The sequence below is a fragment of the Dipteris shenzhenensis genome, chromosome 17 (genome assembly GCF_047967505.1).
Source record: "Dipteris shenzhenensis isolate YYH24624 ecotype China chromosome 17, Dip_SZ_1.0, whole genome shotgun sequence".
Classification (NCBI taxonomy): Eukaryota; Viridiplantae; Streptophyta; class Polypodiopsida; order Gleicheniales; family Dipteridaceae; genus Dipteris; species Dipteris shenzhenensis.
This window is the reverse complement of record NC_141612.1, coordinates 6,553,182-6,580,576: the sequence shown is the minus strand read 5'-3', so window position 1 is coordinate 6,580,576 and position 27,395 is coordinate 6,553,182. Positions and strand designations below refer to the sequence as shown.

At 48.7% G+C, this 27,395-nt stretch overlaps 1 protein-coding gene across 1 annotated transcript in view; it reads right to left on the bottom strand.

Annotated features, from left to right (window-relative positions):
- LOC147891594 (uncharacterized) overlaps window positions 1-27,395 on the bottom strand; it is a 76,944-nt gene that overhangs the window by 2,957 nt on the left and 46,592 nt on the right. Inside the window, exons 7-8 of the mRNA XM_087388000.1 lie at window positions 16,245-16,592; window positions 15,840-16,055 (exon numbers count right to left, since the gene is read on the bottom strand). Of these exons, the coding sequence (XP_087244126.1) occupies window positions 15,840-16,055; window positions 16,245-16,592 (564 nt within the window). The remainder of the gene's footprint in view (window positions 1-15,839; window positions 16,056-16,244; window positions 16,593-27,395) is intronic.

Here is a 27,395-nt window from a genome sequence, read left to right as displayed (position 1 = left end):
TTCAGAATGGCAACCATGAGAGGGGATGAAGGTGATCTGAGGTGTGCTGAGGTGAAGATCCATCTAACACTGCTCATCCAGTCTCCTCCTGAGGAAGGTGTGCACCTCTGTATGCTGCTGATAAGAAAGTCCTTCCACGGTTCCTGTCCTGGCATAAGTCCTCGCACCACTATCTTGCAAAGTAAAGCTCTGCACTGTAAATCTGGATCAATAATATTGAGACCCCCATCCTGTGTAGGGAGGATGAGGGTCTCCCAAGCCACTCTGGCTAAGGCATCTGCTGTGCCATCAAGCCCACTCCAGAGAAAGTTCCTGATCGGTCTTCTGAGCTGAATGATGCAGTCCCTAGAACGGCACCAACATGAACAAATAAACCAGGTAGTGGCCAGGAGGACCTGGTTGACCACCACAACTCTAGAGGCAAGATCCAGCTTGGCTGAGCTCCAAAAGAGAAGCTTCCTTCTGATGCTCTCCAACACGGGAGCAAACTGCTGCGTGGTAGAAATACCCAAGCCGACCTGGCAGCCCAAATACCTGATAGGCACACCCCTCTGAACCCAAGTGAACCCTATGTCAAGCCCCCAAACTGGAGTGTCCTCATCACTGATCCAAAAGCCATTGGATTTATGCCAATTTATCTGCGCCCCTGCCGCCAAGCAAAATAAATCCAATGCTGTCCTGAAAGAAGTCAATGTCTGTGGAGAGGCATCCAAATAAATCGCTGTGTGTCATCAGCCAACTCACTGTCAAGCAGCTCCTCTTCTCTTCTGATGGGAAGTCTCAGCCCAAAGATGTCAGCTTGAGATCTTACATAGATGCTCATAGCTTCGGCCACGAATAAAAAAAGGAAAGGAGCAAGGGGGCATCCCTGACGGACTGATCTCGAAATCTGAAATCTCTCACCCCTTACCCCACCAATAAGTACCTGGCTATGGGCTGATCTGTACAAAGAGGAAAGACCTCTGATCCAAACATCAGTGAATCCAAAGCGTAGAAGGGTGCCCTCCAAAAAACTCCAATCTACTCTGTCATAAGCTTTTTCAAAATCCAACAGTAGAATGGCAAGATTCTGGCCACTCTGCATGGCCCACTCTGAAGCCTCCCAGAAAGAAAAAATGTTATCAAAAATACTTCTGCCATGCATAAATCCCGTCTGAGTGACATGAATAAGATCAGGGAGAAGTGGCTGCAATCGGAGGCTGATAGCCTTGGCCAGAATCTTGTAACAAGTCCCCAGAAGTGTGATAGGCCTCCACTGGGACAATAAATTTCTGCTACCTCCTTTTGGGATAAGGTGGATGAGGCCCTCTGTAAGCGATTCAGGCATCTCGCCAGAGTCCCAAATGGCCTGCATGGCTGAAGTAATATAGTCTCCAATCATATCCCAAAAAGCAATGAAAAAAGACGGGGTGAGGCCATCTAAACCTGGGCACTTGCCCTTGTGAAGGGCTGAAAGTGCAGTCCTGAACTCTGTGTTGGTGAAAGGTGCATCAAGTAGAACATGCATATCCGGATTCACCAACACGGGGATACTCTGCCAAATAGCCTATCTAGCATCCTCTATATCGTGTGTCTCAGGATCAGCAGTAAGGAGGGTGGCATAGAAATCTGACGCTATGCGTAAGACGTCATCTGGCTCTGTCTGTAAAACCCCATGTGAGTCAATAAGCTGAGATACACTCTCTCTACTATGTCTAGGGCCAAGAATAGAGAAAAAGTATTTATTGACTCTACCACCCATCTGAATCCAGAAGGACTCCCGTGCATGAAAGGCATACTCTGCTCTCTGATCAAGCGCAATAACTGCAGATGAGCCCTCGCTGCAGCAAGGCGCTCCTGAATCCAAGCATCTGAAGGCCGCCGTTTCTGCTCTTCCCTCTGCAAAGCTGCTAACTGTTGGCGAACACCAATCTCACGTCTGAGAATATCTCGTCTCCTGGTAGAAGCAACTGAGCAGTAAAAGTCGCTAATACCAGAGAGGGCAGCGGCTAAATGTGAAGGATGTGGCTGCCCACCCTGGACATGAGCAAACCATATCCGTAGGGCTGCCTCTGTAAGGTCCTCCTCTGTGTAAAAGGCATCTGGAATCCTGATGCTGGCAGATCGGCCTCTCAAGTGAGGCTCTGAGATAGCCAGAACAACAGGGAAATGGTCTGAGGTGGAAACCCCCGCAGCAATGCATACCGATCCACCTCTGTCTAGTGCCCAGTCATCTACATAAAATCTGTCAATGCGTGCATGAATAGGCATCTGTTGCCTCCTGTTCGACCAAGAGAACAGGAGGGACTGTGGCTGAATAAGAAAGGCATCATCACACCAAGTATCTCTGCCACAGAAATGGAAAAGGAAGGCATCCCAAGCTGCTCTCTCCAAAGAGTGAAGTCCGCCTTCTCTACCCCCTTTTTTGTCTGAAGGTAACTCGACCATGTTAAAGTCACCTCCAATCACCCAAGAATCCACAATGGGGGCCCAGGAGAGCAAAGTCTTCCACATAAGGACACGTTCCCCTCTAATGTTGGGAGGCATATAGGTTGAGGAAGCCAACCTTACGCCCTCCAATCAAAAGAATAATCCACTGAGCTCTAGAGGGGATAATGACTCCGTGCCCAACAACTAAGGGGAGAACCGACTGCGAAACTGAAATAGAAGTGCCTCCCCTAGTGCCCAATGCAGGCGACCAAAAAGTATGTCCTGAAAGCAACTTGCCTGACTTGGCACAATCTCTATAATCCAGCTTGTGCTCTTGAATAAATAATATATCAATGGGACCCCCAGTAACACCTGGATGAAGCTGATCCCGGATCAGCTGTCTACGGCGGCGATGTGGGACGCCACCTAGGCCCTGTATGTTCCAACTGATAATCCTCATCGACAGGAGGATGTAGAGTGGAACACCTTACCCGACCTAGTGGCAGAAACAAACCCCTCAACAGGGGAAGACCTCCTGCTCGAGGAAGGAGGGAAGGAACCCAGTGGAGGAAAGTCAATAGGGGAAAGAATCCTGGCACCTGAAGAAGAAGCCCTGTCAATAGGAAACCCAACCACTGGCTCCCCAAAAGTAGTGGGCACAAACTCCTCCTCTGGGAAATCTGAACTCTCTGCCAAGGCTGAAAACGAGTTCCTGTGAAGCAATCCAGACACCGGAGTACGAAGGATCCCTTGTGAGGGAAGAGGATCAACAGTGTAAGCTGTCCCCTTCCCCCTACCCAAGGGAGGGAGTGAGGAATGCTCTCTACCCGGTGTCTGCCTAGCCGCGGAGATCTCTCCGTCCTCAAGAGGAACATCTGGCAGTGCTGGATCTAAGGAAGAAGCTGCAACTGGGGAGGAGGTCGAAGCTTCAGCATCTCGGACTGTGCAAGGTGAGACAGGAAGGACAGCTCGAGGTGAAGCAGAGTCTACTAAGGTACCCTCGTGAACTGAAGGAGGGACCTGCACACGTACTGGAACCCACTGTAAAGCGTCGCGTGTGCCTCAGGGAGGTGGGGGTCGAGGAGCAGGTGAAGGACCTGTACCACCCCCCTGACGAGGCCGAGGAATAGGTACTGGACCTGTACCACCACCTGATTGAGCAGGACCGCCACGTGAAGAACGAGGAGCAGGAGCTGGACCTGTACCACCCCTCTGTCGAGGTCGAGGGGTAAGTGCCGGGTCTAATCCCCCCCCCTGTCCCCCCTGTCGATGCCCTGAGGCGGTAGCTGTACCAGAGGGCTTCTTAGGCCTTTTCTTCTTCCTGGGACAATCCCTCGCAAAGTGTCCCGAGGTCCTGCAAATCCTGCACTGGTCCTGCCTGCCTAAAATCTCCACTCTCTGGCGAAAAAAGGAACCATCCGGGCGCTGGTTCATGACGTGGTCCATCTTGAGGTTAGGATCCTTGCAAAGGACCCTAACTCTAGGAACCCCATCAGCCTTGGTTGCCTCTGCTGCAGTCAATGGCAACCCAGGGAGGGGTGGGATCTCAGCAACTGCGCCAAAATGCTCCCCAATAACAGAAAGAAGTCGATGGTAAACCTGGGGAAGCCCGGGGAACCTGATGAAGAGCGAGAAGATTTTCTTATCTGCCTCTACTGGGTCGAAACCAAGGTGAAAGGCTTCAAAGAAGATCTTCCTGTGTCCCAGGTGTAAAAACTCGGCCTTGAGCACAGTGCTCGCAGCCTCTGGAGTGTCAAAAACAACCTGGAAAAAACCTCGTCCCAGAAGGCGAACATCTAACAATCGAGGAGTGAGGTCTGGGGGGAGAGCCGCAAGCATCCAGTCTCTGGCTTGGGATCTGGAAGGGTGAGACCCGAAGATGCGTGCTAGCAATGTGGTAGAGCACTCAATCTCTACATCCTTCTTGAGCTGCTGCAACTCGTCTTTAGAGAAAGTGATAGTTTTCGCGGCCGGTGGAGATGTGGAGTAGGATTGGCTGACGGGGTATCCATCGCCAATCAAGGTGAGGAGGCCGACTCGAACAGAATAAAAGCTCCTTCCGTTCCAAAAAAGCTGCGGGGGGCAAGGGAGGGGAAAGGAGGCAAGGAGGAAGCAGGGGGGAAGGGGAGGGAAGGAGGAGAGGGGCTGGGGCTGAGAGGGGAGAGGGGCAAGCAGAGAGGGAGGGAGGGGGAAAGGAGAGGAGAAGAAAGGGAGGAGTGAGAGGAAGAGAGGGGGCGGGAGAGCAAGCAGGGAGGGGGCGGGACAGCAGGGGGGAGGAGGGGCAAGCAAGGGAGGGGGCGGGACAGGGGGAAGGGGGCGGAACAGCAAGGGGAAGGGGGCGGAGGCAGGGAGAGGGGGCGGAGCAGCAGGGGGGAGGGGGCGGGGGCAGGGGGGAGGGTGCGGAGCAGCAGGGGGGAGGGGGCGGAGGCAGGGAGAGGAGGCGGAGCAGCAACGGGGAGGGGGCGGAGGCAGGGGGGAGGGGGCGGAGCAGCAGGGGGGAGGGGGCGGAGGCAGGGAGAGGGGGCGAAGCAGCAGGGGGGAGGGGACGGAGGCAGGGAGAGGGGGCGGGACAGCAGGGGGGAGGGGGCGGAAGCAGGGAGAGGGGGCGGAAGGGCAGGGGGAGGGAGCGAGGGACAGGCAGGGGGAGGGGGCGGAGCAGCAGGGAGGGAGGGGGGGGAGCAGCAGGGAGGGGCGAGGGACAGGCTGAGGGGGGAGAGAGACGGGCTGAGGGAGGGGGAGCAGCAGGGGAACGGGGAGGAGCAGCAGCTCACTCGCATCTCGGGGATGCTCACCCAAATGGCTTTCAAGGTGTATATAATCTGTCCAAATACTAGCCAATGTGTGATGGGTGGACCTGGTATCCATCAAGAGCCTTTGCACATCTAGATCTCCAAATATGCCACACAAAAATGCTCGCTAGAATCTCCCAAAAAGTATCCACCAAGGCATGTGTAAGTCTGTATGGAAAGTGAGAAACATCATCCAAAGTGCATGACTCAACTATATATCATCAGACTGAAATATGCAACAAGAGTCATGCCTCTCATAAATAAAGGTATATCCTCATCCCTAGACCTGAATAACTTGCCCCTAGAGTGAATATAAAAAACCAAGGCATCCCCTTCTAAACCTTTTCCAAATCCTATAACCTTAACTGGGATACATGACCTCGTAAAAGTCCCAAGCCATACAGAGTGATGGTGAGGCCTGCCATATGTAAAACCCAATCTAAGGGTAGGGCTGCATCAATCCGCTCAATTCTTCTATAACTTCGTCTCACGTGACTTACAAACTGACACTTTCGATCATCCGGAAGGTTTTTGAAATTCTTCCAAGAACCCACAAAGAAATTGGGTCCTCTCTCCCATATGGACAACGGCATGTAACAAGAGGCACCAAGGCGTTTGCCATGATCATCGAGCATGTTGTCATTCCATATGATAGGCTGCCTATCAATCTCTTCCAGAGAAGAAGGGAGAAAAATCAGAAGATTATTTAGGGTTTAGGGTTCTTGAAGTTGCCCCAAGATTTCAGGTGAGTCCTCTACTAGTGGTGACAAAAAGAAGAAGGGCGGCAAGAAGAAGTTTTAGGGAGAATGCTTCGACAGGGGAGGAAGGAATCCTGAGATGCCTTGATGTAAAATCCCACCTGGTACTATCCATCCAATCCCCACCCATGGAAGGAGAGAAGGACCATATGTAACAAATAAAGAAATATTTCCAAGGCTCCTATCTTGGAAAGAGCCCCTAAGCACAACCTTGCAAAGAATAGACATGCAATGCAAATCTGAATGAATAATATTGAGGCCCCCTTCCTGAGTGGGGAGAATTGAGGTCTCTTAAGCCACCCTGCTCTAGTGTCTCTACACCGCTCCACAAGAAGTCCCTTACAGGCCTTTTGAGTTGAGTGATGCATTTCCTAGAGTGGCATCAATAAGAACAAATAAAACTCCAGCCTTTTGGGAGGTGCAGCTCCTCCCCATCTCCCTAGCTTCCTCATCACCTTCCCTCCCTTCAGCTCTCCATAGCTTCCCTTAGCCCCCCCGCATCCCCTCTCAACCCCCCTCCTCCTTTCTCAGCCCCTTGCCCCCTTGCAACCTCCCCGCCCCCCCTTCCTCTCTCCCGCCTCCTCCCCTTGCTCACCCGCCTCCCCTCCCTACTCACCCGCCTCCCTTCCCTTCCCCCACTCCCAATTTCCTGCCCCTCGACACCAGCCCCTTCCTGCCCCCTGCCTCCTCCCTTGCCCCCGGTCCCCCCTTTCAGCCCTTCCTCCTCCTCCTTCCCCCACCACCCCCTTTCAGCCCTCCCCGTCTCCTCCCCTTCCCTCACCCCCTTCGCAGCCTTCCTCTCCCTTCCCCCTCCCCTCTCTCAACCTCCCCTCTCTCCTCCCCTTCCTCCTCCCCCTCTCAGTCCTTCCCGCCCTTTTTGTTCTTCTTTCTTCCATGGGTCTGGCAAACAAACAATGATTGATGAGGTTGTGTTGAGTCGTCCTTTCACCCTTTATTGACAATGGTGCATTTAATCAATCCTCATCCACTTCCACTGGTTGCAACACGTGCACATTTTTAAAACACGAGTTGCTGTAGCTTCAGAAAGATGTGGAATTTTGGAGCCTTCCACCACACTTTTCGCTTGCATCTATCGTTCTCACCCTTCAAGACTTCAAGCTAGAGATTGGATGCTTGTAGGATTACCCTCTGACCTCGCCCCACATCTTAAAGATGTTCATTTATTGGGACAAGGGTTCTTCTAGGTGGTCTTCGATTCTCTATAGCCTATGGTCACGGTGCTCAAAGCCAACGCATTGCAGTTGGTTTATAGGAGGATTTTCTTGGCTCCTTTCAAGCTAGGATTTGTTGACCCAATAGAAGAGTATAGTCATGATACTTCACTCTTCATCAGGTTCCCCAGCCTTCCTTAGGTTTACCATCGGCTACTCACTTTGATTGGAGAGCCGTTTGGTGTTGTCACACTGAGATCCCCCCCTCTCTAATTTACCCTCTTTAGCAATAGAGGCAGTCAGATCGGATGACGTTCCTAGAGTTAGGATTATCGTTGATGACCCTAACTTATCTGGTGATCATATCATGCTCCAGCACCCCGATGGTTCCATCTTTCAACAAAGAGTCAAGATTGCGGGCAAACAGGTGAGAGGGGGAGAGTAGTGGAAGAGAGCAAGAGAGTGAGAGTGAGAGAGAGTGACACTCTAGTGCGGGTGTGAAGAATGATGAGCCACACCACAAACTCACTTATGTTTTATTAGGATTAGGTTTACCCTATGACTGTCTTAAGACAGTCATAGGTGTCCTATCTTTTAATGAAGGGTTGGCAATGTGCCTTTACCCCAACAACCTCCCACCTAAAGACCAATGTGCCTAAAGGGGAGAAAAGAATAAAAAATTACAGCAATATAAAGTTACTGTATACAAGACCATAAAATAAGAATGGTCTCATCCTAATCCCATGATGTGGCGGCAATGTGCAAACCGCTCTGTAGGCAAGCTCTTAGTGAGCAAATCTGCAGGATTATCATCAGTATGTACTTTCACAAGCTCAAGTCGCTTGTCTTCCAGTACCTCCCTGATGAAATGATATTTCACTTCTATGTGCTTGGTCTTCTGATGAAAGACCGGATTCTTTGCCAACATGATAGCACTCTGACTATCACAATGCAAAACTGGCATATCTCCTGTAATGCCCAAATCTCCCACCAGCCGAGTAAGCCATATTGCTTCCTTGCAAGCCTCAGTGGCTGCAACATATTCAGCTTCTGTGGTTGACAGTGCAACGCATTTCTGCAACCGAGACACCCATGATATAGCACCTCCTGCAAATGTGAAAATATAACCGGTAGTAGACTTCCGGTTATCCGCATTCCCTGCATAGTCTGAATCTGTAAAACCATGCACCAATGCATCCTGCCTACCATAGCATATGCACAAGTCTTTGGTACCCTTGAGATACCTCAAGACACCTTTCACTACTTCCCAATGCCGCTTGCCTGGATTTGCCATATACCTGCTGATGACTCCCACCGCAAAAGCAATATCCGGACGAGTGGCAACCATGGCATACATCAAAGATCCAACTGCAGATGCATACGGAACCTTGGCCATTTCAGCCTTATCATCATCTGATCTGGGGCTGTCCTTACTGCTGAGTTTTAAATGTGGAGGCAACGGGGTACTAATGGACTTCCCCCCCTCCATTTTAAACCTCTGCAGTACTTTGTCAATGTACTCTTTCTGTGACAGAAACAAAAGTCCCTTGGACCTGTCACGGGTAATACGCATGCCAAGAATATGATTTGCATCACCCAAGTCTTTCATGTCAAAAGACTTATGCAGTTGTTTCTTCAAAGCACTAATCTCATGCTGAGATTTACTGGCAATAAGCATGTCATCCACATATAGAATGAGTAGCATCAAACTGCCATCCTTTGCCCGTTTGGTGTATAAGCAATGATCGGTCTCACACCGATGATACCCTTGGGACTGCATGAAGGCATCAAACTTCCTGTACCATTCCCTTGGCGCCTGCTTGAGCCCATACAAGCTCCTCTTGAGCTTACACACAAGCTGTTCTTTCCCTTTAACAGCATATCCCTCTGGCTGATTCATATAGATCTCATCATGAAGATCTCCGTGAAGAAAAGCTGTCTTCACATCCATCTGACATAAATCCATGTCATCATGAGCAACAAGAGCTAACACTGCTCTCAAAGTAGTCATCTTGACTACAGGGGAAAAAATCTCATCAAAGTCAATGCCCTTTTCCTGCTTAAATCCCTTGGCAACCAATCTGGCCTTATACCGAGGTAAAGCATTTGAATCCACTTTGACTTTGTAAACCCACTTGCATGGCAAAACCTTTCTGCCTGCAGGTAACTGCACCAAGTCCCATGTATCATTCTGAAGTAGGGAGTCCATTTCTGACTGCATGGCTTTCTCCCACTTCTTTTTCTCTGTTCTTCCCATAGCTTCCTTGAAGCTGGAGGGCTCACCACAATCTGTCAGCATGATAAAATCAGCCACATTATTGGCTCCTGGAACAAACCTGGCAGGAGGCCGTTGTGCACGGGTGCTCCTCCTAACAAAATGTTCCGGATTAGGCTGCTGTCCAGCCTGTTCTTCATGCATGACGGGTGGCTGTACCACCATATCTGGCTGTACTACAGCCCCATCTGTTGGCACATCCAGTGGTGCATCATTGGCAAAATTATCTGGCTGATTTTCAGCCTGGATACCCTCTTGAACAGGGTGATCTGCAGCAGCCTGCTGCTGCATATAAATGGGCATTCTTTGCTGTCCAACATCATCATAAATAACCCTCCTGTATTCCACAGGTTGCACGGGTTCCTTGTGCACACTATCTTCTTTAAAGATGACATCATTGCTGCGTATAATCTTCCATTTAACGGGATCCCATAACCTGTACCCCATTTCACCTTCGTCACCATAACCCATAAAGATGCATCTGATAGACTTTGGATCCAGTTTGGTGCGTAGATCTTTGCGTACATGAGCAAAGCACTCGCAGCCAAATACACGTAAGTGCTTATATGAGGGTGGCTTGCCAGACCACACCTCCTCTGGCACTTTCAACTCCAAAGCCTTATTTGGTGACCTGTTAATAATGTGAACTGCTGTTTGCACGGCTTCTGCCCAAAAGCCATGGGGTAATGCAGCATAAGACAACATACATCGAACCTTCTCCTGAACAGTTCGATTCATCCGCTCACTTGCACCATTTTGAGATGCATTATGAGGGGCTGTGAGTTCCTGTTTGATGCCCTTAGCTTGGCAAAACTGCACAAAAGCATGTGACACATACTCACCCCCATTATCGGATCTGAGGCATTTCAGCCTACGACCTGTCCGATTCTCAACCTGAGCGACAAACTTCTTGAAAGCATCTAAGGCATCTCCCTTGTGCTTCAAGAAATAGACCCACACCTTACGTGTGGCATCATCAATGAAAGTAATAAAATATTTTGCACCCCCTAGTGATAACTGTGGCATCTCACACAAATCAGTGTGCACTAGATCAAGTGGTGCTCTATTCTGGGGAGTTCTCCTCTTATGAGGAGTTACAAAATGCTTGCCAAAAATACAATGATCACAAGTAGGCAAATCTGAAAAAGAGAGAGGCGGCAGATAACCCAAACGTGACAGTTCTTGCATTCCTTTAACAGACATGTGTCCCAACCGGCTATGCCACAATGAAACCTTTGGCAGCTCGGTTATGGCAACAACATGATTACCCACACTGGAAACATAAAGAGGGTACAAGGTATCACTCTTAAAACCCTCAGCCACTACAGTCTGGCCATCAGTAATCACCCATTTGGAATCCCCAAATGTGGTGTGGTAACCACCGTCATCCAATAAGCCAGTGCTAATCAGATTTTTCTTGATTTGCGGCACATGGCGAACACCATCAAGCATAAATGACTGTCCATCAGGAAATACTATCTGTATACTGCCAATCCCTGCAATTTGACATGCATTGTTGTTCCCAAGATGAACAACTCCATGAGTACCTGTGTAGGAAGTAAACCACTCCCTATGAGGAGTAACATGAAAAGAGGCACCCGAATCCAAGAGCCAGGTGTGCATGTCATGGCCATCAATAACCAAAGCATGTGCTATTACAGCAGAAGAGCATAAAACATCATATATGTCACTGTCACTGTCCTCTGCTGCAACATTCACTGCATCCAAGTCATCTGCCTTGGCCTTGCCTTTGCCTTTGCTTGCATTTCCTACATCCTTTGTTTCAGCCTTCTTGGCTTTCTGATCCCGTATGAACTTGAAGCACTTCGACTTCACATGTCCCTTCTTGCCACAATAAAAGCATTCAATGTCCTTTTTGCCACGGGACTGACTGCGGGATTTGGACTTACTAGCAGATCTCCCCTTCTGCTGAGTCCTGCCTCTGTCCTGTACCTGCAAAGCATTTGAAGACTTGCTGCCCGCATTATTCTTCCTGCTCATCTCCTCCATAAGGAGAGAGCTCTCTACATCAGCATAAATAAGAGTGGCATTCGAGTTTGACAGGGTGGTCTTGAAAGTGTCCCAACTCTCGGGGAGGGTACACAGCAAGAAAGTAGCCTTGAACTCCTCATCAAGGTTCAACCCCTGTGCAATCAGCTGTGTAAAGATAGCATTGAACTCACTCAAGTGTGAGGTCATAGCTGTACCTTCCTTCATGCGAAGATCGACCAGCTTCTTCAGCCAATAAACCTTACTGGCTGAGCTCTTTTGGGCATACAATTCTTCTAGTCTTTGCCATAGACCATAAGAGGTCTTTTCAGCCTGTACATTGAACACAAGAGTGTCTGAAATAGTGAGCATGATAGCTGCCCTCGCGGACAAATCAAGCTCTTCCCAGTCATCAGCTACCATATCAGATGGCTTGACACCCTTCACCCTTATGGGCTTAGCAATCTTCTTTAACAGAAGTACATTCAAGCACTGTTCTGCCCATAAAGCATAGTTGTGTGCTCCTTCCAGTTTCTTTATGTTCAGAATTGAAGAATCACCTCCCCCTGATGCCATACCAGATGAAGAAAGTACCTGACTCCCTGGAAGTAAAAAGACTGAATAAAAATTCTGATTTCTCAGAAAAAACCTGCTCTATTCAAGAGCCAGAAGCACTTTCAATGGTGCTGTTTTTACTGTCAGTAAAATCTGCAGCAAAACAGTAAATGACCCTGCAAATACTGTACCTTCTGACAAACTGTTCTGAGCTCAAAGAGGCATAAAAACAGTAATTTCAGACTGCTGCTGCTGCTCAACAAGTGCTTAACAGTGCATAATCATCTGACAAAACCACCAACACTACTGTAAACACTGCTGTACTGACTGTACTGATCACTTCTCCCACCTCAGTATTGCACTGAGTTAAATTGCAGAAACCACTTGACAAACTCCCCAAAAACAGTAAATGATCCTTCAGCCTGTCACAAAACCTGCAACAGTAAATGGGATAAATCCCAAGCAATCACCCTTATACCAAGGGGAGAAAATGCATCTGAAGATCTCTGTCGGTAACCCAAGTGCTATCAAACAAGGTCTGGGCAAAAGCCCCTTGATCTGACACCTGAATCAAGTGGAGAACACCTCAACACTGAGGTAGCATGCAATATGAAATCTCTCTGACACTTGTATCTGACAATGTGCAATGCATAGACTGCCCCTGTGTACTCAGTAACAATACAAATCACAAAGTACAAACACCAAGAAGAAAATCTTTTGAGCACTGTCAACGATGGGCAGTTAGGGACCAAGTAAACTCGATGCGCCCTGACCAAGCGTGGCTCAACTGAGATTTTCAAAGTGCGTACAAAGAATGTGACCTGCAACAAATGTCACCAAATGCACTGCGGAAATAAAGCAAATGTGTGCTCCCTGGCTACACACTGCCTCAAGGCATATACTGCAAACACATCCAGGCAAAAGCCCTTTGAAATGGTCACCCAAAACTGAGAATTGCACTCAGTAAATGCATAGAAGCTTCTGCAAAACAAGCATCTGACCTTCCTGAAAGACAAGTAACTGCGCAAACACCACCACTGTGGCACAAGTCACCTCAAGCGTGAGTGACACGAGAGTACCTGCTGTACCTCAACAAATGCACAGTATACAGCTGAAATGCTTCAGGAATGTATCAGAAATGCTTCATGTACTGCGCGCACATGCACAAAAACAGAGTGCTTCAGCACTATTCCTCTTCCAACAAAAAATGTCTGCTGTACTTTTCAGTACCTGCAAAGTACCTGCTGTACTTCTGTCCCTGCAGAGTACCTGTGTACTATCGGTGCCTGTAGCAGGCACGCTTTCCCCCCAAAAAATCGAGTCTTTGCAGCCAAAAACTGTACCTGCAGGTGAGATACCAGAAGAAGACTCCCGTACACAGTTGTACGGCAGTCCGTACGACTGTACGGACAGTCCGTATGGCTGTCGTACAACTAGCTGCGCACAGCAGCTATGCAGCTACCTGATGCAGCGTCGAAAATGCTGCGTACAGCAGCTGCTGTACAGCTGCAACAAAAAAATCCGACGACGCCCTGCAGCCCGCGCAAAACCCTGCAGCCCGCGCCCGCGCCTTCACCCTGCAGCCCGCGCAAATGCGCCGCCCTGTACCGTCGTCCTGCGAAAATGCGCCGCCGCTTCCTGCGTAGGTCGAGCCCGTCCGTACGGTCGTACGGACGACGTACGGCCGTACGGATCTGTCCGTACGGAAGAGAGGGTAGGCAAGGGAGAAGGCTGGGTAGGGAAAAGGGGGAGCTAGGTAGGCTCTGATACCAGTTGAGAGGGGGAGAGTAGTGGAAGAGAGCAAGAGAGTGAGAGTGAGAGAGAGTGACACTCTAGTGCGGGTGTGAAGAATGATGAGCCACACCACAAACTCACTTATGTTTTATTAGGATTAGGTTTACCCTATGACTGTCTTAAGACAGTCATAGGTGTCCTATCTTTTAATGAAGGGTTGGCAATGTGCCTTTACCCCAACAACAGGAGCAATGTAGGATCTATAAGAACCTTTGGGCATTTTACTGGGTATTTCCCAAGGAGGAAAAAAAGAGGCCCAAAAATCCTTCTGGTGCAGCTCCTCCACGATCTCCACAACTCCTCATATTATTCCTCCTTAGAGTGTTCCTCAGGCACTACCTTAGACTTGCAAATCAGAGGGGCCCTCACACATCCCAGCCGCGATAGGGTTCAGATATTCCCATTTTGGTGTGTCTAGTGACTCTCACGATCCTCCTTAGGCTGCGACCACAATGGTACTTCAGGCTTTGACCACAATGGTACCTCAGGTTATCCCCTCTTTACCTCAGGATGCTGCTCCAGACGTTGCCCTGGTTGTAGCTCCTCTCCCTGACCCTATTGGAGATATTCGTGGTCATGGTTCTTCCGAGAAGGCTCTTCCTTCATTTGCATCCTTCCTCATGGACAGAAGAAAGGGGGTTGTGCACACCGTCTCCCCAGTTTTGACTACAAACACTTTATGTACCCTGATGCTAGGTCTGATTGTCAAGAACCTCTTTTTGGCCTTGGCAGATCTAGTGGACTTTCCTAATGAGGAATCTGTGCCTCCCACCTTTGCTGAGGCAGTGGTTGGTATTCATTTTTATCCCAGGGTGGCTTCCTCCTTAGGTGGACGAGTTCTTTCACACGTAGATTTTCCTCCGCTTGGTTCTCTCCCACGCTCTTTGAGCAGGAGGTCTTTCCCCTTTGAGGGGTTTGTTTCCACCACTAGGTCAGCTAAGGTGTTCCATGCTACTTCCTTCTGCCAATGAGGATTGTTAGTTGAAACATATAGGGTGTTGGTATACCACTTCACCACCGTAGGCAGCTTATCAGTACCCAGCTCCATCTAGGTGTTATAGGGGGATCCATCGATTTATTCAGGAACATAAGTTGGATGCCAAAGATTGTACTAAGTTAGGTAAATTGCTTTCAAGTCACAAGTTTTGGTCACCTACCTTGGGTAATAGGGGTGGGACAACCTTTATGCCCTCTAACAATCGATGGGAACATATCCTTCTATGGAAGAAACTTCTCTCTTGGCCCCCCATTGTAGATTCATGGGTCATAGGAGGTGACTTCGATGTGGTGGAGTTGCCTTCTGACAAGAAGGGGGGTAGAGAAGGAGGTATTCTCTCTCTAGAGAGAGCAGCCAGGGATGCTTTTTTGTTCTAGTTCAATGGTAGAGATATCTGGTTGAATGATGCCTTTCACACGCCATCACTGTCTCTCTAGTTCTCTTTATTGTCTCGACATAAGACATCATGCTACTTTGCTAGCATTCAAGCATCATACATAACTCATGCTATAACAAGAATATGTGTGTTTATAAAGCATAGATATAATATCAAAAGATGCACACAGACCATGGAACTATGGTTCAGATGGATCCGGCAAAGGTTGAAGAAATCAAGAATTGGCCACCACTTAGGAAGTACGGAGCTTTCTTGGGTTATGCTCGTACTACAGGAGGTTTATTCGTTACTTTGCTGAGATTGATTCACCTTTGCACGCTTTGCAAAAGAAAGGAGTATCTTTTCGCTGGACTTACAAAGAAATTGCAGCTTTTGAAGAGCTAAAAGAAAAGTTGTGTTCTAACCCTATCCTAATCTTGCCAGATTTGAGAAAGCCCTTCGCTGTCCAGTGTGATGCATGTGGCAACAGCATTGGAGGAGCTTATGCAGGATGGAAGAGTCGTTGCTTATGAGAGTGGGGTGTTGCAGGCCACGAAAATGAATTTCCAGATTTATGAAAAAGAATACCAAGTTGATTGTATCACATAACAATTACTTCAAGCACGCAATCTCATTTATAGTGTTTTCTCACCTTGGGTCTTCTCCATTACCTCGGGTAGAAAATTACGTTCATACACATACACATAAAGAGAGAAAAACAATACCTGAATGTCCATAATCGCAACCTCCAACTTTGCTTTCATTGGAAGCTGTATCTCTGCAGCTGCAATACGATGGTTATAAAAAATAGTACCATCAAGTAGATGTTTGTCGGCAAGGTCAACCACATCATAGGCAACATCCACACTCAGTTTGCATACTCTAGCATGAATGTTCGCCCATTTTTGGAACTTGATTGGTAGATCAAACATCCTTCTTACCTGGAAACAATATCAGCCACACGTTAAATATGAAAGAAATAGGGATATACACAAAAGAAACAACAGCTCTGCCGCTAAGTATCACAAATTGGAACATATACATAGTTCCAGATGCCAATTTAAGGACAATCTCTGAGACAGATTTGAAGTCTTCTAAATCATTTCAGTTTAATGCATTGATATGATTACCTTCCAACATAAGCTTTGTTTCAATGTCACACTTAGGAGGCCCAAAAGCTCCTGTATTGGTAACGTTGCAGTGCCCATGCACCTCTCTTTTCTTTTTATTCTAGAGAGATCTTCTCCATGAAGAATTGGATTTGCCTTGCGGATATTCTGGGGAAATTTACAATCCTTGTCTATATATTGATTTGGATTATGTTGTGAATCCAAAACATGAGTCCATATTTCAAATCTTAGGCCAGAAGTCTCTTCGTCTAGATCTTGGAGATAGTCAACCAACTCTTGACCTGGGGCCAAAGTAATTCGATGATGAACTGTTGCTCCAAATACAACAGTCTGCTGCAATTCCACTTCCTGTAGCATATTCAATGCAAAATATATTATTGAAAGGCACAAACTAATAATTTATAAATCACTACATAAAGACCATATGATATATTGCCTCTATAATGGTATTGGTAAATCATGAAGACAATCTTAAGGGCATGTGAACTCTTAGTAATGTTGGACGATGTGAATACCCTGATCAACTGAATGGAGCCTAACTGACCCTCAAGAATGTTCTATTTAAACTACAAAGCACCATTTTTCAATTGGCGTATGGCACCGCACTTAGACTCAAGTAAAAAATGTCATGTGGGCTGTCCTAAGCCCACTGGGTAAGGCAACCTAAAATCACAAATTACTGAAAAGAAAGAACGCCAGCTGATGAAACAAGATAAGGATCAAATGAAGATCCCTTTCCCACAACGAAATGTCCCCTCAAATACAAGTATGGTCACATCCCAAGGCCTCTCCAAAACCCATCTTATGTGGGATAACTCCATCTATGCCACATGGCATTCTTCTCCTCAATCCCATTTAAGCCTCTCTTACTCCATTCTCCACAAATTCTACAACATCGGCTCAATCTCTGTTCTGAGGAACAAGGATCTGCATCCTTTCACACAAAAATCTGCCATTTAACCAAAGAGACCATTAAAGGATCACCCCTAAGAATAAGACTGTTGGGGCCATAGCATAGTCTCCCACATCAACCCTATCCGTCTCAGAAAAAGGTTACAATGAATGATTTCTTAAATTAGATATGTTATTATTTTATTGGCTCCTAATCAATTGAGTAAGCATGAAATGCTAAATGAAAGAAGGCTCAATTAAAAAAAGATTCGGTCAAGATCCCATTCTCAAACTGAAAGCTCATTTAAATACAATGCAAGGCCACTCCTTGTTGGGTTATTCTGGAGCCTAAGGTGTGGAACTACGCATTTTGAGTGTCAGCGTGAAGGAGTTGCACAGGAACGGAATGGAAAGGAAATGGAAAAGCTGGAAATGAAGAGACAAGTGCAAAGCAATGATAACGAAAGTACTCACATGAATAGACAGCTTGATGTTGACTTATTTAACACTAGACAAGTACAGCTCTTATATAAGAGCGCACACACACACACATGAACACCTATGCATATGGGATAACTCCCAATATGACACGTGGCATCCATAGGACACACTAGACTAGAACTCACACTAGAACACACTAGAACACACCAAACTGACTCAACTTGGCTTCATATTCTAACATCCCCCCATGAAGGCAAGGTGAGAGACTACTGGAATGGAACCAAGGACAAAACATGACAGTGACAGGACTACGGCTTTACGTCCCGAACATGACTCACAGGTTCATGTCTCATCATGGATGTATGAACAACTCAGAGGTCTAGAAGACCAATGCACCAACATCTTGGAACTCATAAACCAAGCCTGATAACTAGACCCTATCAATGCCAATACATGGCTCCCACAGTACATCCCCCTCTTGACTCCATAACAGAATGGCAGGGAGTTAGACACACAAAACAAATAAAAGGATTACATCATTTTAGGAGGAAAATCCAAGGCTGAGAACCTTTATTGACTCAATGACACTTTATGACAATCATTTTGGGGGGACTACCCAAGGCAGAGAACCCAATAACATCAAGCATATAGAATAAATATAGATCTCTTTGAGTAATGTCCTCCAAGCAGCTGCCGGCACATATGAGTGCCCATTCCTGTGTGTTGATGAAGATGTCGATGAAGCACTGAGCAGGAATGCCCCAATAAAGATGTCGGTGAAGTCCATGGGGCAGCTACATGGAGCACTCACATGGTGTCTCTGAAAATGCTGGTTGGAGAATCAACAGATGTCGGAAAGAAGCCTCAATGGGGGTTAATTTTCCTTAAGGTAGCAAAATTCCCAAATACAAAATACAAATAAATGATGATTTTACATGGATTTTGCGAATCCCCAAAAGATTTACATAGCAGAGGCTTCAAGTATGCCAAGGGAAGACAAGAAATAGAAAAGCCCCAAAGTTTTAGGAGCTAACTCATCAAATTTTTGTGTTGAAGTAATCGATCACAAAATATCCAGGAGATAGTGCACAACAAAATGTCGAGCAACAAATTTTTTTTTTCTCCCAAAAAGAGACTTCTATTAAGTATTAAAGAAAACCGTTAGAGCAAGCTCCATACGGGATACACCATGCAATGCATGAGAAGCTCAAGAGCCAAAAAGAAAAAATTGGGGCTGATAGTGCCATCTCAATCCAGTAGAAACCTCCGAGAAAAAGGGAGACCCCTTCCAAACTCGAAGAAATACAGTCCTTCTAGAAGAGGCTGCCCGTGAAGGGCCCTGCATGCTAGCCCAAATGGCTATCAAAGTGTGAACCATGTCAGTCCAAATACCCGTGAACACCTGTGAAGAGTGTATCTCGGTACCATCCAAGGCCTCTGTACATCTGGCTCTCCAAATGTGCCAAGAGGCATTGCTAGCCAAGATCTCCCAAGAGGTGTCCACTGAAGCATGAGAAGCCCTGAAGGGAGTAAGTGGTATATCCTGAAGAGAGCAGGGCTCTATCACCTGCCGGCGAACCGAGAGTGCCCAAGAAGAAGGCTCACCCTCATAAAACACATGGGGCGATAACCCATGTGACCGAGTCCCAACTCATGAAGAAAGGGGAAGTATGAAAAATGCTGAGTATCCTCGCAACCCCTTTCCAAATAGTCCTCGCCTGACTGCAGTCCCAAAGGCAATGTCGCACTGACTCCTCTGCAGAATGACAGCGAGGGCAAGTGGGATCAGCCCCAAATCGTGATCTCCACAGGTTCACTGCAATCCCTCCATGAATAGAAAGCCAAAAGAAAAGAGTGATCTCTCTATTTCTGAGGGATTTCCAGAGCCTCCTCTAGAAAATCCTACGCAAATCTGCAGTGATGAAGAAGCTGTCCCAATGGGGGGCTCTGGAGGGAACCCAACCCCTAATGTTCAGCTGAAATCTCCTGGCATTACCAACCGTGAAATGAAAAAAGGGAATTCCCCTCTCTCGGTGCCCCTGATCTATCCACTCCCACTCTCCTGGGTCCCACTGCAAGCACCTGATAGGTGCACCTCCATACAACCACAACCTCCAAGATCCCAAGGCCAAAAGCAGAGGGTCGGGGTCTAAGTACCACTGCAAGCCCGCTCCATGGTCCACAAAACCAGCAATCCTGACAGGCTGAAAGGCAACCTCTAGAAGAATATCATCCGTGGATCTAGAGAGTATACCTCCATCCCCAACATCAAAGACCAGCGCATCTTCTCCGAGACCTCGAAGAGAGATCACCTGTAGAGGAACTGCTGTCCTCGAAAAAGCTCCCATCCAAGTGGTGGAAGTAATAGGCAACTCAACTGCCCATTCCACCAGGATGGCTGCATCTATCTGCTGAACCCTGCGTGCTACCCCTCTGAGGTGACTCACGGACTGCAGTCTCTGATCCTCAGGTAGCTTGATAAATGCCTTCCAAGTATCTACTGTGTAGGCGGGGCCTCTCTCCCATCTAGACCACTGCATGTAATGGGAAGTGCCCAGTGGTCTGCCATGCTCATCAAGTATACTATCATTCCAAATGACCGGCTGCCTATCAATCTCTTCTAGGGTAGAGGGCGGAACCCTTCGAAGAGTGTTCCTGAAGCTCCCCCAAGCTTTCAGGATGGCAGACATGAGAGGAGAGGCAGGAGATCTGAGAGGGGCTGAAATAAAAATCCATCTTTGGCTGCCCACCCAATCATTGGTGTGCAAGCATGAATGCGTCCAAAAAAGAAATCCTTCCAAGGTTCCTGCCCTGCTGCATACTTTTTTCCGCCAACAGCAGCCATGGACTTGTATGCTAGTGGGTTGCTTCCAAGATAGTAAAGGTTACCAGGCATGAGTCCCCTCACCACCACCTTACAAAGCAATGCCCTACACTGCAAGTCCGGGTCAATGATGTTAAGGCCCCCTTCAGATGTAGGGAGAATAATGGTCTCCCAGGCCACCCTCGCTGCAACATCTGCTCTGCCATCAAGTCCACTCCATAAAAAATTCCTGACTGGTCTAATGAGGTGAGTGATGCAATCCCTAGACCGGCACCAGCAAGAACACACAAACCAGGCGGTGGCCAAAAGAACCTGGTTCACTACCACAACTCTAGAGGCAAGGTCGAGTTGGATTGAGCTCCAAAAAAGTAGCTTTTTCCTTATACTTTCTAGTACTGGGGCAAACTGATGTGCTGGAGAGATGCCCAACCCTACCTGGCATCCCAGATATCTGACAGGAACACCCCTCTGAATCCAGGAAAAGCCAAGGTCAGCTCCCCAGTCTAGAGTTTCCTCATCACTGATCCAAAAGCCGAAGGATTTATGCCAATTAATGTGTGCCCCTGCAGCTGAGCAAAAAATATTCAAGGCTGTCCGGAAAGAATTAAGTGACTGCGAAGAGGCCTCAATAAAAATAGCAGTGTCATCAGCCAACTTACAGTCAAGAAGCTCATGCTCCTGTCTCAAGGGCAATCTCAGCCCAAAAAGCTCAGCCTGAGATCTAAGGAAGATACTCATAGCTTCTGCCACAAAAAGAAAGAGGAAGGGGGCTAAAGGGCATCCCTGACGAACTGATCTGGAAATCTGAAATCTGTCACCCCTTACCCCTTCAATCAAAATCTGGCTGATCTATAAAGGGAGGCCACCCCTCTAATCCATGCATCTGAAAAACCAAAACGTACAAGAGTGCCCTCAAGAAAGCCCCAATCTACTCTGTCATAGGCTTTCTCAAAGTCCAGGAGTAGAACTGCCAACCTCTGCCCACTCTGCATAGCCCACTCAATGGCTTCCCAAAAGGAAAAGATATTGTCAAATATGCTCCTGCCATGCACAAAGCCTGTCTGGGTATCGTGGATGAGCTCTGGAAGAAGGGGCTGCAATCGGATGCTGATCGCCTTGGCAAGGATTTTGTATAGAGTTCTCAATAGAGTGATGGGTCTTCCAATGGGATACAAAATTCCTATTGCCACCTTTCGGGATAAGGTGTATGAGTCCCTCAGTCACTGAGTCAAGCATCTCACCCGAGTCCCAAATGCCCTGTAGGGCTGAAGTAATAGGATCACCTATCATATCCCAAAAGGCTATAAAGAAAGACGGAGTAATACCATCGGAACCAGGGCATTTCCCCTTATGAAGTGCGGAGAGGGCAGACTTGAATTCTGTGTTGGTAAAGCGTGCATCAAGTAAGCATATCATCTCTGGTGAGACCAACACAGGTAAACTCTGCCAAACTTCCTCTCTAGCCACATCTCTGGCCTGTGTGTCAAGATCTGCGGAAAGGAGGGAGGCATAGAAAGCTGTCGCTAAGTGCAAGACGGTATTCGGATGAGACTGCAAAACGCCGTCAGAGTCAATAAGCTGCCTGACACTCTCTCTACTATGTCTGGGACCAAGTGTAGAGAAAAAGTGTTTATTGACTCTCCCTCCCATCTGTATCCAAAATGACTCCTATGCATGGAAGGCATACTCTGCTCTCTAATCAAGCAATGTCTGCAAGTGAGCCCTTGCCGCAGCAAGGCGCTCCTGTATCCAAGCATCTGATAGTCATCTCTGCTCCTCCCTCTACAAGGCTGCTAACTGCCGGCGGATACCAACCTCTCGCCTGAGTACCTCACCTCGCCGAGCACTAGCAATGGAGTGATAAAAGTCGTTGGTACTAACAAGTGTTGTGGCCACATGTGAAGGACCGGCCACCCCCCCTACATGTGAGAAACCCAGATCTCCAAGACTGCCTCTGTGAGAGTTTCATCCGTGTATAAGGCATCGAGGATCCTGATACTGTGAGACCGTCCTCTCAGATGGGCCTCTGAGATGGACAGAACTACTGGAAAATGGTCGGAACTGGAAACACCAGGTGCAATGCAAACTGTCCCCCCTCTATCAAGAGCCCAGTCATCCACATAGAATCTGTCAATCCGAGCATGGATAGGCATATGCACCCTATGGTTCGACCATGAAAACAAAAGTGACTGAGACTGAATATGAAATGCATCATCTGACCAAACATCTCTGCCACTGAACCTGAATAAGAAGGCATCCCAAGCTGCTCTCTCGAGGGAATGAATACCACCTTCTCTGCCCCCTTGCTTATCAGAAGGTGCCTCAACCATGTTGAAGTCACCTCCAATAATCCATGAATCTGCAATGTCAGCCCACGAGAGCAACTCTTTCCAGAATAGAGCACGGTCCCCTCTATTGTTCGGAGCGTAGAGGTTGAGGAAACCAACCTTACGTCCGTCAATCAAAAGTAAAACCCACTGGGACCTGGAGGGGGTTATGGTGCCGTGTCCAATGATCAGAGGGAGAATAGAATCTAAAACTGATATGCATGTCCCTCCTCTGGTTCCCAAGGCAAGAAGCCAAAAAGTCCGGCCTGAAAGCAGCTTACCTGACTTGGAGCAATCTCTGACATGCAATTTGTGTTCCTCAAGAAAAAATATGTCTAGGAAACCACGTGAAACACCTGGATGGAGCTGATTCCTGATCAGCTATCTGCGACGGCGATGAGGGATGCCGCCCAATCCCTGTATATTCCAACTGGCTATCCTCATCGGCGGGAGGAAGAGGGTTGGAATACCTTACCCGACCTGGTGGCGGAAAAAGAACCCTCTGTTGGGGCTGACCTCTTGCCATACACACGAGGTCCAAGGGGAGGAAAGTCCACAGGTGAGAGAGAGAAGGATCTCTCACAAGGGATGCCTATAACTGGCTCTCCGAAAGTAGAAGGTACAAAATCATCATCTGGGAGTTCAGAGAGGTCCTCCAAAGCGGAAAAGGAGTTCCGCTAAGCCAGTCCTGGGGAGGGTGTACGAAGGATTCTACCGAAGCAGGGATAGAATGTAAGACCCCCTTCCCTCTATCCAAAGAAGGAGGCACCTATACTAGATCCTAATCAAGAAGTGTTGCGGATGAGGTGCCAACAACCTGGGCTCCTGAGGAAGGTACAGCCTGATCCAGGGATGGGGTCGAACAAGGCTCCTGAACACTAGTCTCCTCCCGAGGTTCCAAGGGGGTAGCCTTCGAAGCGGTGGATGTGTGATCTGAAGTAGAGGGCGGAACCCACCATGGGCCAGAGATGGTGCGAGGTGCAGAATAGACTCGGGTAGCCCTGGGAGGGGAGGGAGCCCGTGTCTGAGGCGGTGCCTGTGGAGCGGTAGGTCCTACTCCAGCTCTCTGTCGTAAGCTAGTACGAGCTGGTTGCTTTCTGGGCCTCTTTTTCTTCTTTGAGCAATCTCTGGCAAAGTGCCTTGAGGATCTGCAAATCCTGCACTGGTCCTGCCGACCTGCAACCTCAAATCTCTGGCGGAAGAAGGACCCATCGGGTCGCTGTAGCATGATGTGGTCATCTGAAATATTGGGGTCCTGGATAATGACCCTAACCCTAGGTACCCCATCCATCCTGACCGCCTCAGCAACCGAAGAGGGTTCGCCAGGAAGAGGGGGGATCTCTGCTACCACACCAAACCTCTCGCCAATAACTGAAAGTAGCCGGTGATAAACTGAGGGAAGACCAGGGAATCTGATGAAAACAGAAACTCCCTGCTTGTCCTCTTCAACTGGGTCAAAGCCCCAAGATGAAAGGGAAACGAAAAAATCCTCCTGTAGCCTAGAAAAAGAAAACCGGCCTGTAGCAGGTCTCTCGTGATGTCCGGGGAATCTAGGCATACCTGAAAGAAACCTCGTCCCAACAAACGAACATCCTTAAGGTGGGGGGCGAGCTCCTGGGGAAGTGCCGCAAGCATCCAATCTCTAGCTTGTGACCTGGAGGGGTGGGAGCCATGGATGCGTGCGAAGAGAGTCGTGGAACACTCATGCTCCAAATCCTTTTGCAGCTGCTGCAGCTCGTCTTTTGAGAAAGTGACGGTTCTCACGGCCGGTGTGGGCGGTAAAGGATTGACTGAATGGGAACCCATTCGTCAATCGAGGTGGGAAAGGCCGATTCAAAACCAAAAAAAGAACTCCGTCCGCTTTCCTGAAGCCCAGGAGACCCCTAACAAAAATAGGGGTACTCCAGATGAGGGGAGAGGGTGAAAGGAAGGAGAGAGAGAGAGGAATGAGCAAGGAGAGGAGTCGTCAGCAAGAGGGGAGGATAGAGGAGAGGAAGAAGAGGGGGCAGCAAAGGGAGAGGAAGAAGGAAGAGGAGGGGAGGAAAAGGAGAGGAGGAGTGGAGGAGAGGGAGGGGGAGGGGCTGGCAGCAGCAAGGGGGGGCTGAAGCAATGCAGGGGGGGGCTGGCAGCAGCGGGGAGGGGGGGGGTGCTGCAGCAGCGCAGTGGGGAGCAGCAGGCAAGGGGGAGGGGAGGGAGGAGGCAGCGCGCAGGGGGGAGCAGCAGGCAAGGGGTAGGGGAGGGAGGAGGCAGCGCGCAGGGGGGAGGAGGTAGCCCGCAAGGGGGAGGCAGCGCGCAGGGGGGAGGAGGCAGCGCGCAGGGGGGGCTGCAGCGCGCAGGGGGGAGGAGGTAGCACGCAGGGGGGAGGAGGCAGCGCGCAGGGGGGGCTGAAGCAGCGGAAGAGGAGGGGAGTCCAGGGTAGGGGGGAGGGAGAAAGCAGCAAGGAGGGGAGGGAGGGAGCAGCGAGGAGGGCAGCAGGAAGGAGCGGGGAGCAGCAGCAGCTTTTTCAGGCTGAGGAACTTGCACCATGCACGAGTGTTCGAGCAACAGATTTTTTTTTTTTTTTGGCAAAAAGAGACTTCTATTAAGTATTAAAGAAAAACCGTTAGAGCAAGCTCCATACGGGATACATCATGCAATGCACGAAAAGCTCAAGAGCCACAAAGAAAGGATTGAGGCTGATAGTGCCATCTCAATCCGGTAGAAACCTCCGAGAAAAAGGAAGAACCCCTCCAAACTCGAAGAAATATAGTCCTTCTAGAAGAGGCTGCCCGTGAAGGGCCCTGTATGCTAGCCCATATGGCTATCAAAGTGTGAACCGTGCCAGTCCAAATACCCGTGAACACCTGTGATGGGTGTATCTGGGTGCCATCCAAGGCCTAAGTACATCTGGCTCTCCAAATGTGCCAAGAGGAAATGGTAGCCAAAATCTCCAAAGAGGTGTCCACTGAAGCATGAGAAGCTCTGAAGGGAGTAAGTGGTACATCCTAAAGAGAGCAGGGCTCTATCACCTGCCGGCGGACCAAGAGTGCCCAAGAAGAAGGCTCACCCTCATAAAACACCTGGGGCTCGGTAAGGGATAACCATGCGACCGAGCCCCAAGTCATGAAGAAAGGGGAAGTGTGAAAGATGCTGAGTATCCAAGCAACCCCTTTCCAAACAGTCCTCGCCTGATTGCAGTCCCAAAGGCAGTGTCGCACTGACTCATCTGCAGAATGACATGGAGGACAAGTGGGATCAGCCCCAAATCGTGATCTCCATAAGTTCACTTCAATCCCTCCATGAATAGAAATCCAAAAGAAAAGAGTGATCTTTCTATTTCTGAGGGATTTCCAGAGCCTCCTCTCGAAATTTCTACGCAAATCTGCGGTGATCAAGAAGCTTTCCCAATGGGGGGCTCTGGAGGGAATCCAACCCCTACTATTCAGCTGAAATCTCCTGGCATTACCAACCGTGAAACGAAAGAAGGGAATCCCCCTCTCTCAGTGCCCATGATCTATCCACTCCCACTCTCCTGGGTCCCACTGCAAGCACCTGATAGGTGCACCTCCATATAACCACAACCTCCATGATCCCAAGGCCAAGAGCAGAGGGTCGGGGTCTAAGTACCACGGCAAGCCCGCTCCATGGTCCACAAAACCAGCAATCCTGACAGGTTGAAAGGCAACCTCAAGAAGAATGCCATCCTTGGATGTAGAGAGTAAACCTCCATCCCCAACGTCAAAGACCAGTGCATCTTCCCCGAGACCTCAAAGAGCGATCACCTGTAAAGGAACTGATGTCCTCGAAAAATCCCCCATCCAAGTGGTGGAAGTAATAGGCAACTCAACTGTCCATTCGACCGGGATGGCTGCATCTATCTGCTGAATCCTGCGTGCTACCCCTCTGAGGTGACTCACGGACTGTAGTCACTGATCCTCAGGTAGCCTGATAAAAGCTTTCCAAGTGCCTACTGTGTAGGCGGGGCCTTTCTCCCATTTAGACCACTGCATGTAATGGGAAGTGCCCAGTGGTCTAGCATGCTCGTCAAGAATACTATCATTCCAAATGATCGGCTGCCTATCAAGCTCTTCGACGGTAGAAGGTGGAATCCTTCAAAGAGTGTTCCTGAAGCTCCCCCAAGCTTTCAGAATGGCAGTCATGAGAGGAGAGGCAGGAGATCTGAGAGGGGCGGAAGTGAAAATCCAACCAGGCTGTCCACCCAATCATCTCCCAAGGTTGGTGTGCAAACCTGAATGCGTCCAAAAAAGAAATCCTTCCAAGGTTCCTGCCTAGGCATGAGTCCCCTCACCACCACCTTACAAAGCAATGCCCTGCACTGCAAGTCCGGGTCAATGACATTAAGGCCCCCTTCACATGTAGGGAGAATAATGGTCTCCCATGCCACCCTTGCTGCAACATCTGCTGTGCCATCAAGTCCACTCCACAAAAAATTCCTGACTGGTTTGATGAGCTGAGTGATGCAATCCCTAGACCGGCACCAGCAAGAACACACAAACCAGGAGGTGGCCAAGAGAACCTAGTTCACTACCACAACTCTAGATGCAAGGTCGAGTTTGGCAGAGCTCCAGAAAAGGAGATTTTCCTTATAGAAAGTACTGGGGCAAACTGCTGTGCTGGAGAGATGTCCAATCCTACCTGGCATCCCAAATACCTGATAGGAACACCCCT